The sequence below is a fragment of the Podarcis bocagei genome, assembly GCF_964188305.1.
Source record: "Podarcis bocagei genome assembly, chromosome: 4".
Lineage (NCBI taxonomy): Eukaryota > Metazoa > Chordata > Lepidosauria > Squamata > Lacertidae > Podarcis > Podarcis bocagei.
The window spans coordinates 5013250-5025996 of record NC_138128.1 but is presented as its reverse complement, the minus strand read 5'-3'; the positions used below and the strand labels follow the sequence as shown (position 1 = coordinate 5025996).

At 47.1% G+C, this 12747-nt stretch overlaps 1 protein-coding gene across 1 annotated transcript in view; it reads left to right on the top strand.

Annotated features, from left to right (window-relative positions):
- The first annotated feature begins 7555 nt into the window (after positions 1-7555).
- Positions 7556-12747, top strand: part of PDE6D (phosphodiesterase 6D) — a 31720-nt gene continuing 26528 nt past the window's right edge. The window contains exon 1 of the mRNA XM_081190716.1: positions 7556-7754. Coding sequence (XP_081046842.1) covers positions 7702-7754 — 53 coding nt within the window. The 5' untranslated portion in view covers positions 7556-7701. The remainder of the gene's footprint in view (positions 7755-12747) is intronic.

Genomic DNA, 12747 nt, shown 5'->3' with positions numbered 1-12747 from the left:
AAGGGGAAAAAACCCTGAAAGAGACAGAATGAAACAAGGGGGGGCATTTTCTAAGAAAAGAGGCCAGGACGTCTTATAGAGACTGATACCAGGAGCCTTACAATAACTCTTCTGTCCAACCAGATCAAAGTTAAAACTGGACTCAGATATTTTTCTTAGAAGGAACACCATACTTTCATAGGCATATGCTTAATGAAATACATACACTGCATTTTAGCTTGAGAGAGCAGTTGGCTCAACTAGGCTTTTGCAGCAGAAACATTAGGTTAACTTAGACTGGAACACAGGTGTGCTTGCAAACTCAAAAGTTACAACAAAACATTTACCATTAGACTTAAATCGCCCTCCTCACTTAAACTAGAGGAAGGAGGTGGGGTAATTCCCCCTTCAGAACACAAGTAGCACATATACAGGATTTTACCACTTGGGAGAAAAAAACTCTCTTTTAGAGCCTCTCTCAAATAACAAACATTTGCACACTTCATTCTCCATTTTGTCTTGTTTTTTTTAAGACTGATAAGGTTCAACATGGCTTCCTTAGATTTAGAATTTGGAGCAAGCTTGCATTTTTATTTTAGATGGCACATTTAAGATAAGCAGCTGCTGGATGTTGCCTAAGTACAATTTAAACACTGGAAAAACGTTTCTTAAACACAAATTGAAGGGGACTGTCAGAGTCCAGGCAGGAAGTAAGCACCAACTGGGCTTCTTTCCCATCAGGAGTCTGTGGGTTCATTTCTTTTGATTGAGGTGCACCCATTTTCAATTAAAAGGGTTTTGGACCTGGGCAAAACTCCGAAGGGTCCGGAAAAGGGGAAACCTGGACAAAAAAACTTGGGGATACCTGGACAAATCTCCGATGGGAAAAACCTGGGGATCAGAGGGGAAAACTTGGGGAAACCTGGACAAATCTCCGAGGGGAAAACTTGGGGATCCAAGGGAAAAAAACCTGGGGATACCTGGACAAATCTCCGAGGGGAAAAACCTGGGGATCCAAGGGGAAAACATGGGGATACCTGGACAAATCTCCGAGGGGAAAACTTGGGGATCCAAGGGAAAAAACCTGGGGATACGTGGACAAATCTCCGAGGGGAAAAACCTGGGGATACCTCACTTAATCTCTATTCTACAACTCACAGCAACCTCCCTGCCTTTTACAATCTAACTCAGAGTCCCTACTGAACGCTTGCACACTTGCAATGCCAGATTGAGACTCAGAAATGACAAAGAAGGAAAGGAATCAGGTGCCCTTGCTTTCTCCGCTCACAGGTCATCTCTAACAAAGATCGCCATGGCAGAGGTGCGGCTACACCTGGGAGTTATAGTTTTGGGAATTATAGTTTTCAGTGCAGAAGAAATTGCACAACCTTTCTGGGCAAAACTCCGAAGGAATAGGTTGGCATACAGAGTTAAGTGGAAGAAATCACACACAACCTTTGCCTGGGCATACTCCGAAGGGCTAAGGCTGGTGTTGAGATCGAGGGGACAGAAAGGAGTAGAAGGCAATTTTTTCAAGAGTTAAAGTGAGGAAAGAAGTAAGGATTTGAGAAGTATAGGTTTGCTGTGGTTTGCAGAATCCCACCCCACTACCCATTTTTCCTACTCATACTCACTTCGCAAGCGCTGTCCTGGTGATCCCGGGATCTCTTGACTGGTTGTTTAAGGCCGGCCTGATCAAGCTTTGCTTCCCCTGGTTAGCCTCGCTGAACTCCAAGTTATTGCCAGACCCTGGGACCGATGGAAGACTGGTTATTCCTCCTGGCAAACTGCCTGGTGCGCGCTGGATAACCAGTCCTTCCTCGCTTCCAGAATCCGGGTAACCAAAAGTCCCTTCGTGCGTGGTCGCCATCTGTTGTAAATAAAAATATGCCCTTTTCCCTTATGGGGTATCCAAGAGCCCATATAGAGTCCTTACATAGGTTCCCTATTGGTAGGAGAAAATAACAGAGGCCAACCAGAGAATATTGAGAAGCAAAGCAGCTAGTAAGCTTGATCTTTATTGATCTGTTGCAACAGGGTACCCCCCTCACACGCAGGAGAGGAAGAGGACCCAGAACAATGGCCTGCAAGGCCTTATAAAGACTTTTGAAATTCCCCTTCTCTAGATCAGGACCACCCCCAGAAACATTATGCATACATCACAGAAGGGGTGTAACCTAAGACCACCCCTCAGATACATCCCACCTACATCACAGAAATTTAAATGTTGTTTTTCTCTTCTCCTTGTTTATCTCCTGTCTAGCAGGTTCCTTGATTGGATTTTCTGGGGAGCCTGGCCATTCTTTTGTAATGCTAAAATACTTATTTCCTGGGCCAGGTCACAGGCTCACACCTTATTCAAACACAGATTAAAGGAAGAGACAATGGGGAGGCTTTTCCATTTTTAACCTTGCAGAGAAGGGATTTGGTCAGTTTAGGAATCAAAATGGTTCCAGGTTTGCCTTCCTGTACTGATCTATGTATGTGCAGTTATGAACATTACTATATATCTAAAACCATAAAATTCCTATCACAGTTTCAATGTATTGGGGGGAGGGGGGGGGAAGACCGCTTCCACTTGTTGCAATGGTTCATTAGAAATTTGGATTATAACTATGATGTGCAGGCGTTTCCCCCACTTTGACCCATGTACAACCATGTGAAGCACGGGAAATAAATTGATTTAAGCTGTAAAACAGCCCCAAAAGGTAGGAGAACTGCAAAAATTGTGCAAAAAGAGCGGGAAAGCAGCTAGCAATCTCAGGAACCTTTGCACAGAACTTTCAGGCATGTAAAGAGTGAGAAAGGAGGGTGGGAGGAAGCGATTGTGGAGGAATTTGGCTGATTTTTGTGTGGATATTTGGTGGTGACTGGGAGTGGCCCCCGGGGCAATATAACACTGGTCCTGAAAGATCTATCTACATTGATTCCCAGTATGTTTCCAAGCACAATTCCCAGTGTTGGTGCTGACCTTTAAAGCCCTAAACGGCCTCGGCCCAGTATACCTGAAGGAGCGTCTCCACCCCCACCGTTCTGCCCGGACGCTGAGGTCCAGCTCCAAGGGCCTTCTGGTGGTTCCCTCACAGACCCTCCAAGTGTCCCTATTTTCCAGGGACAGTCCCAGATTTACAGAAGCCGTCCCAGTTTCTGATTTGATCCCAGAATGTCCTGCTTTGCTTAGGAAATCCCTATTTTGGTCAGAGAAATCTTGGAGGATATGGTAGGATGTCCCTATTTTCATCACAGAAATGTTGGAGAATATGGAATTATCCGATCCCCGAGCCATCTAAAGGCGACCCTGTAAAATATATATATATATGTGTGTGTGTGTGTGTGTGTGTGTGTTTATATGTTGGAAGCCACCCAGATTGGCTGGGACAACCCAGTTAGATGGGTGGGGTATAAATAGTAAAATTATTTATTATGGAATAGGACATTCTTATTTTCATCAGAGAAATGTTGGAGCGAGAGGTGAGGTTACAGAGGGCCTTCTTGGTAGTGGCACCTGCCCTGTGACACACCCTCCGAGCAGATGTCTAGGAGATAAACAGCTGTGTGATTTTTAAAAGACATCTGAAGGGAGCCCTGTTTAGAGAAGTTTTTACTATTTTTTGTTGGGAGCTGCCCAGAGTGGCTGGGGCAACCCAGTCAAATGTTGTTGTTGTGCAGCAACGAAAAAGAGCAGTATCAAACTCTTAAGGGCAGTTCGTATCCTATGTTCAGGGAAGATTGGTTGCAGAGCCAACAGGGGGTCTGGTGGTACAGAACAGTATCCCAGCAGGAAGGAAGATTAAGCTGTCAGTTAGTTCATCCTGCACATGGGATTAGGCAGGAGAGAGGGGACCACCGTGTCCTTTTAACTCGGGCAGCAAAGTGTCTTTCCTGGGCCCTGCCCTGCCTTGATCCCTTTAATTTCAGAGAACAGCTTTGGTCCTATCCTACGGCTAAGCGCCCTCTGAGGACTTCCGGGGCTCCTAAGGTAACCTCGCTCAGTAAAAAGATGGATGCTCATCGACCAGCAGTTCCAAGACAAAAACAAGCATTGATCGGTCTCTCAGAGATGAAATTGAAGTATCTCTGCTTTGCTGCAGCTCCATCAGCTCTTGAAGACTGTCTGCTTTTAATGACCTGCTAACAGGGTAAATGGGTAAAAACATCAGGGGGCCAACAAGCCTGTTTTCTATGTGAGAAATGGAATTCTGGCTTGCTTGAAGGGCAAAAGCTCAATATCCTTCCATTTGAATTCTGCCATGACTTTTTTTGGTTAAAAAATATGTATATTATCATAACTCTCAGTCCAAGTACAGTGGTACCTTGGGTTAAGTACTTAATTCGTTCCAGAGGCCCGTTCTTAACCTGAAACTGTTCTTAACCTGAAGCACCACTTTAGCTAATGGGGCCTCCCGCTGCTGCCACGCCGCCGGAGCACAATTTCTGTTCTCATCCTGAAGCAAAGTTCTTAACCCGAGGTACTATTTCTGGGTTAGCGGAGTCTGTAACCTGAAGCGTATGTAACCTGAAGCGTATGTAACCTGAAGCGTATGTAACCTGAGGTACCACTGTAAATATGGGGGGAAAGTTGCTGCCATTTTCCCTCTGGCACTAAAATGTGTGTGTTGGGGCTCACTTGTGCTCTAAGGTTTTATAATCTTGTGATGTTTTTATTATTTTATTGTACACCCTGCTGATATTCTTATCTTACGTGGCAGTTTATAAATTTTCCTACAAATAAAGATATACAGAAACACGACCCCCCAAATGTATATTATCATTTTTTTGTAAAAAAAATCAAGTACAAGCGTTGAATGTACAATCCTATAATTCTGTGAAAGAGCAAATCCAATGGGGTGGGATGTATAGCTTGACCGTATAAAAACGCTGCATGCACCACACTCAAAAATAAAAAGGGATATTTGTTTTTAAGATAGGAAAGATGACCAAACATCATAGAATTGAAGTCCACCATCCGGCGATGCAGGAGTCACAGCTAACAAATCCATGACAGGTGGCTACTCAATCTCACCTCACCTGGAGTACTGTGTCCAGTTCTGGGCACCACAGTTCAAGAAGGACACTGACAAACTGGAACGTGTCCAGAGGAGGGCAACCAAAATGGTCAAAGGCCTGGAAACGATGCCTTATGAGGAACGGCTAAGGGAGCTGGGCATGTTTAGCCTGGAGAAGAGGAGGTTAAGGGGTGATATGATAGCCATGTTCAAATATATAAAAGGATGTCACATAGAGGAGGGAGAAAGGTTGTTTTCTGCTGCTCCAGAGAAGCGGACACAGAGCAATGGATCCAAACTACAAGAAAGAAGATTCCACCTAAACATTAGGAAGAACTTCCTGACAGTAAGAGCTGTTTGACAGTGGAATTTGCTGCCAAGGAGTGTGGTGGAGTCTCCTTCTTTGTTAAGCAGAGGCTTGACAACCATATGTCAGGAGTGCTCTGATGGTGTTTCCTGCTTGGCAGGGGGTTGGACTCGATGGCCCTTGTGGTCTCTTCCAACTCTATGATTCTATGAATCTCTGAAAACCTCAAGTGAAGGCGAGTCCATCCCCTACCAAGGGAATCTGTTCCACTGTCAAACAGCTCTTACCTTCAGAAAGTTCTTCCTAATGTTTAACTGGTATATGCTTTCCTGCAATTTGAATCCATTGCTTCTGGTCCTCCCCTCCGGAGAAGCAGAAAACAAGCTTTCTCCGTCTTCCAAGGGACATCCCTTCATATATTTGAAGGAGGCTATGGTATCACCTCTTGCTTCCTTCCTGGAGGTTTTTAAGTAGAAGTCAGATGGTCTTCTTTAATGGATGCCTTAGCTAAGATTTCTGCATTGCAAGGAGTTGGACTAGATGAACCTCGGGGTCCCTTGCAACTCTAAATTTCTATGATTCCATGCATATTAGGAGAAATTCACCAATGAATTTTCAGAGAATCAGAGAATCGTAGAGTTGGAAGGCTTCTAGTCCAGCTTCCTGCAACGCAGGGAAAAAATAAAAGATTGGTTGTGTTGTGGAAATGTGAAGAGCTGAAACTTAAGATGAGAAAATGAGATGAAAAGATGAAAAATGAGAAACTGAGAGAAACCCACGTGGATGGATTTTCTCATTCCTAAATTGGGTGTAGAGGAGAAAACTAAGATTAGACCTGAACGCTTATGAGAAGCAGAAAGCACAGCCTGTGATGGTTTCATCGGAACCCGGCTGCATGGCAACAATTTGTGATAATCATTTCACTCAGGGTTACTAAGACGGCTTGTATTAACACAAATAAGGTAAGAAAGCACTTCTTCATTCTGCCCCAAAGGAATCTTATTGAACTTCTCAATTTGTGGGTTGACATTCAGCTGCTTTGTCCGAGAGTCTTACTCTGAACTCACTTCTAAGGAAGGGAGCTTTAGTCCGCTGAAACCTCTGCTATTTATAAAACATAAATTTCCTAGCCTGTTCCAACGCCACAGGACTCTGCTCTTTTTGCTGTCATTGGCCAATATAGCTGACCCCGCGACCCACAAAAAGGTCTAAAAGCATTTAAGAGTAGTATAGTCAAATAGCTCCAATACTTTGGCCACCTCATGAGAAGAGAAGACTCCCTGGAAAAGACCCTGATGTTGGGAAAGATGGAGGGCACAAGGAGAAGGGGACGACGGAGGACGAGATGGTTGGACAGTGTTCTTGAAGCTACCAGCATGAGTTTGACCAAACTGCGGGAGGCAGTGGAAGACAGGAGTGCCTGGCGTGCTCTGGTCCGTGGGGTCATGAAGAGGTGGACACGACTAAACGAAATGAAATGTTTTTTATTTGCAAAATATGTGTAGATATTTTTTTCAAAATGAGAGCAAGAGAGCATGAAGCCGTGATATTGAAGACAATCCTAGTTGTGACCCAGATTCGCCGTTCGAGCAAAGTGCTGGAGAAAATTTCTTCATAATTATATTTTGGTAATGATTCATGTTATTATGTAGCTGCATTGTTTTGTACTTTCTGTATTTCCCACGATCGTATTATAAAACAGTTGTGTTCTGTTATAAATCCAGCACAGCTCGGAGCTGTTCCTTTTTGTTTTGCAATCTATTGCTTATCAAAAATAGATGTATATTGTGGCAGGAGTAAATTTTTATTCTGAAAAGTGTGGGCCCTGGTTTGAAAGAAAAGAGACCCTCACAGGACTGGATCCACAATCTCTCACAACTACCGTAAAGCCACACACGTGTGCGTCAGGCGATGATCGCGTAACGTGTGAAGGGTGCCCGCGTGTCTAGCGCGACCCGCAGGTCCGGCCGCCAGGGGGCCCTCTTCACCCGAGGCGGCCGCTTTCCCCGCGGGAGGGACGGCGCGCCCGCCTTCCGCCTAAGATTGTCCTGCGGCGACACCCGTCTTCCCCCGCCGCCACGGGGGCAGTCAGTCAGTCAGGCGTCCCTGCCTTAGCGACCAGCGGCGAGGGAGGCGGGGGCACCACCGCCGCTAAGCCCGCGGATTGGTCACCGGCGTTGCCAGTCGCGCGCGCGAGGGGGGCGATTGGTTGGCTGGGCGGGGCCAGCCGGGACCAAAGCGGGTTGGTTGGTTGGTGGGTCTGTCTGGGCTCAGCGGCGGGCGCAGCGGGGTCCGGGCCGGCGCGCTCTCGCCTCCTTCCGACGCCCCCGCCCAGGTCCGTGAGGGAGCGAGAGCGGGAGCTCAAGGCCGGGCCGGGGGGCGCCCAGCCCAGCCGCGAGGAGCGGGACCATGTCGGGCCAGGAGGAGGAGCGCGCCAAGGAAATCCTGAGGGGGTTCAAGCTGTATCCGGCCTGGCTTGTTGGGGGGGGGGGCGGGGAAGGGGGGTAATTACGGTAGAGAGATTGCGGGGGGCGCGCCAGACGGGGAAATACGGTAATGGCTAAATATTATTATAGGCGGTTTTAGCGCGGGGAGGGGGAAAGCAATGGATGCATGGGGGCGTGGTATTCGGAGGGAGCGTCAAGAGTTGTAACTACGGGGTGTGCAGATTCCTGCATTGGAGGGGGTTGGACTAGATGACCGCCGGGGTCCCAGCCAATTCTGCAGCCCTGTGTCTGGTACGCCTAGCTGGTGGAGAAGAATACCCATAGATGTGCTTGCAGGGATATGCGCTTGCAGGATTTATTTGGCCGGGGCGTGGGGAGCTGGGTGTGTAAATGTTCCCTTGTAGGTGTGTGTGCAAGTATTGGGATGAATGGGGCATGCCTGTTGGGGGTGTTCAGCGAGTCAGTAGAATATACTTGGGTGTGATTTAAGGTGTTCCTGGCATGGGGAGAGCGCCAGTAGCCGGTTTTGTGTCTTCGGGGGGTGTTTGGGAATGGTCTTATGTCTGCAGCAAGCCTTCCTCCTTATGCACTCTCCATGGGAAATGGGAGGTGGGGACTTTCCCTCTGTTTCAGATGCTCCTCAGTTTTAGTCTGCTGGAAAGGGGTCTGCGGTAAGCTTCAGAAGCACATTGACGTGTCTGTTTGTGGCTTGGCGCCAGCGGGCCCTGGAGCTTGGCAAGTTTGCAAGGCTTCCATATAGGAGAAGAACTGGAGACCTGGAAAGAGCCAGAAGCTGCGGCTCCGGCCCTATCCCCCTCCATTGCAAGATTCTATAGATGGGAGCCTCTGCGGGATTAACCCACATAATCCAGATCATAGTGTGCCAAGAGCAGGAATGGGTGCATTGCAGGAAAGGGTTTCCAGAGCACTTGAGCAAATGGGCCCAACTCTGCCTGATCTGAGAGGTGGCAATTCGTTTACCCAGCAATTTGTACTTTCAGATGACAGCTGTCTTGGGCTGCGGTTCTAGGTATGATTACTTAGGAGTAAGCCCCATCAAACTCACAGGAATGGACTTCTGAGTAAGTGTGCCTAGTAGCTATGGCCACTTCTCTCTCTGCCCCCTGTTTCTTTACCATCATATACCTATGAGAGAGAGGAATGCAGAAAGCATGCCTACAACATCCTGCACGACAGTCAGCTGACTGCCAGTGTTTGCAAAGTGCTATGCACTTTGTCGCAGGCACATCTTTATCTGCCTCCCATCTAGCACCATATAGATATATAATATGTTTTTAATTAAAAGATTTTTATTGGGCAACAATAGACCACACACAGTCTCTCTTTTCAAGTCAGAGAATCATTCAAGCAGATCAGTCATTTTCAGAGTGAAATTCTAATGCTACAGGCAGCATGGGTCTGAGGGGAAGAAAGAGGCAAAATTCATTCTTTTACATGGTATATGAACAAAGCTTTTGTGTCAGCATCACGTAAACAGATACTTTATTTTTGCTGGCGTTGCGAAAATCCGGAGGGCCCAGGAGGTTACACCCAGTCCTTTTTTGCTGGCAGCACTCAAGGGTATGCAGTACCAGCCCCTTTCCCCCCAAATGTTAAAAGTGTGGTACTTACTGTAACACCTTCATGATAAGAGCCAGCACCTTTTTTTCTGAAAAACAGGAGCACTGGTTACGCCTAGCGCCAAGTGTGACATTAGGTATCAAGTAGGTGGGTGCAGCTGAAAGGAGACAACTGGTGGGCCTGGTTAGGCCTGCAGGCAAAAACTTCTCCCTCCCTGTTGTCTTTGGTGCCACATGTTTTGAATGGTGGTGGTATAAAGCAATCAAACTTCCAGCTCCGGGAGGTGCCATGCATTAGAACTGAGTGTCTGTAGTTTGTAGAAGGAGGCATTTGTGGGGATCAGTACTTTGTCTCCAATGGAAACTCTGGCCAGCAGGTGGACGGCATGCCTCTCTCGTTTGCTTTTGATTATGAGCACTGCACATTTGGGCAGCCTGGGGACTGTTATCACACGCAAAGTGGGCTCAAATGAGCTTACTAAACTGCGGGAAGTTTCAAACACAGGCTTCCTGGCTGAAGCAGAGCCTCATCTGAGGACCCCTGTGCTTGATTGGTATGCTTTGCACAACCTGTGTTCTAGCCCAATTGTGTTTGTGGCGTTCCGTTTTTGTTTGGTGTTCACAACTGGAAAAAGGACAATTGGAGGAGTGGAATGGTTCTTCTCTAGGGCAGAGGTCAGTATCCATAGGGAGTGGCTCAGTAACGCTGGGTAAATAACTTTCCTGAGAAACTCTTGCAGCCTTTCTCTAATGTCTAAGAGCTTTTATGCACTCCCAGCTGGCAGAGGCACATTTCATTGCAACTGCTCTTGAAATTTTAGGGACGCGGGTGGCGCTGTGGGTTAAACCTCAGCGCCTAGGACTTGCCGATCGCATGGTCGGCGGTTCAAATCCCCGCGGCGGGGTGCGCTCCCGTTGCTCGGTCCCAGCGCCTGCCAACCTAGCAGTTCGAAAGCACTCCCGGGTGCAAGTAGATAAATAGGGACCGCTTACCAGCGGGAAGGTAAACGGCGCTTCCGTGTGCGGCTCTGGCTCGCCAGAGTAGCTTCGTCACGCTGGCCACGTGACCTGGAAGTGTCTGCGGACAGCGCTGGCTCCCGGCCTCTAGAGTGAGATGGGCGCACAACCCTAGAGTCTGTCAAGACTGGCCCGTACGGGCAGGGGTACCTTTACCTTTACCTGCTCTTGAAATTACCCTGACTTTTCAATAGTTATTTCACTTTGCAGTATATATGGGGTTATTAGTTTTTTCTTTTTTAGGAACTTGGTTGGATGCATGGTCAGCTAGGCCTCTAAATAGCTGCCTACCTGGTCACCTGTGATGAGTTAAAATTTCTTCCAGGTGACCAAGAAGTAAAACTTTGCAAAAGATCTTCAGCTGATGGACCAGTATACTGGTCAGTTGGTGGACTAGTATAATGTTAGGGCAATCTAGTAACTCTGTGAAATTCACCTGCAAGGCCAGACCTCAGTTTTTAGCAGAAGTGGCTCATTATTTTAATTCTGGTTATGAGAACTAAGAACTAGCTGGTAGAGGAAAGAACTGTAACTTGCCATGTAGGCCCCAGGATACTACATGACAGTCTGCATCATGGTTACCAATTTCTTGAGCCCTTGTTTATGAGCCCTTGTTTCCTGATGTTTTTCAGAGCTAGGGAGGTGTGGACAAGATAGATTGAGAAGATTCATAGTCAACAAAAACGGAAGGCTTGATGAAAGTTTAAAGACCACATTTTGAGTGCCTTGACAGCAAGGTGTCCATTGAAAATAGCGCCAGGGAACCTTCTTTATCTGGGCCCTGAGAGAGGTTTCTCACATCCATCACACCCCCCCTCCTAACAGTGAGAGCTTGCTAACGCCAAAGCCTTACTTTGTAAGTTTCCTGATGTGATTCCTCCTCTGTGATTTTTGTATTTGTGCTGTGGCTTTTCCATGTCAGGATTGGTGTCCTTGCAGTGTGCTCAGCTGGGTCCTTTTGGCTTCGGTGGAGCTGTCCCAACAAAGCTGTTTCTGATAGGAAGCCTCCTGAGTCTGACGCTGTACTCTTGGAAAGCAAGCCATGCCCTGAAAGAAGAGATAAAGCCACCAGTAGATTCTCTGCAGTTCAGCTGTGCTGAAGCATGGGCTGTTTACCGAGCTTTCACATTCTCCCTTGCCTTAGATCAGGGGTGGGCACTTGTGTCCCCACTGCAGTTGCTGGACATCAACTCCCATCCTCCTTCACTTTTGGCCATGCTAGCTGGGGCAGGAGTTGGTGCCCGGCAACTTTTGGAAGGTCGCGAGTTGCTCACTTCTACCTTAAAACTTTGTGCTTGTCCATCCGTCCTTTTCCATCCTTTCCCCTTTTTGCTGCCAGAGCTCATTGCTCTGAAATGTGAAATTGCAAGCAGGCAGAGTACTGTACCACTAAACAGCAGCATACCACACATCTGACATAAGAGCTTCCAGGTCACATGAGGCAAGTTCCAAGCAGTTATGAGCCTTGACAGTTTTCTCTCCCTCTAGAAATTAAGTGGTGTCAGCCACCCTTGGTTTTTCCCCTCTTTCACCCAATTTCTTTGGAAGCAAGTGACATTAGCGAGGATTGGATAAGCTTGATTCTTCTCTTTTCCCTCTGCCCCCAGTGGAGGCTTTTTCAAAGCACGAGGTTTCGGTAATGTTGGGTGGGAAACTCCAGAGAGAGCCTATTATTGTACTACCCTCCCAGCTCTGGGATTTCCAGAACTCTTCTTTGTGCAGTTGATGCCACAGACCTCTAAACTTTCTCACAGATGCTTGTATTTACTTCTGCGTCGCTCAGGAAGTTTTCTTTCAAGACATGATGAATATAGACATAGCTGAGGGAATCCACCCTCTGACTCAGTCATGTTGGACAGTGATTTCCTTCCTGTAACAGTAGTAATGCAGCGATGTTCTGTGGGAATAAACCTTGGGCCTGAATAGTTTGGCCCAGACTCCATGGATTTAAATATTTAATTAATGGGATTTGTGTGTGTGGTGTTTTTGGGTCCTCTTGGTTGGGCTTTGCTCTAAGAGAGAAGATGTGGGTTCAGAAGAGTTGAGGACAGTCTGGTCGTGTGCTTTTGTTCAGTGTCCTGAGCCTGAGTATGGGATCCTTTCAGTGGGGTAGGAGATGGGGGCTAAAGGGTGGAGATAAAAATTATGTAAAATAATATAGTTGTGTGGTCATTTGCTTCTTCACCAGCCTATGGGCAACCACTCATGTCCCACTGCCACATGCACAATTTAACTCACAAAAGTGTGCCTCCTGAGAGCAGATCCGTGCATGGGATGTTGCCCTGGGTGTGTGTTAGGTCTGAATAAACAGCTGTGTGTGAATCAGAATTTGCTCCTTTTTATAAGGAAGCAGATTGTGGGTTGGTAGCTGTTGAAGTGAGGGTTCCTACAGCCAGCTCATACTTGATTGC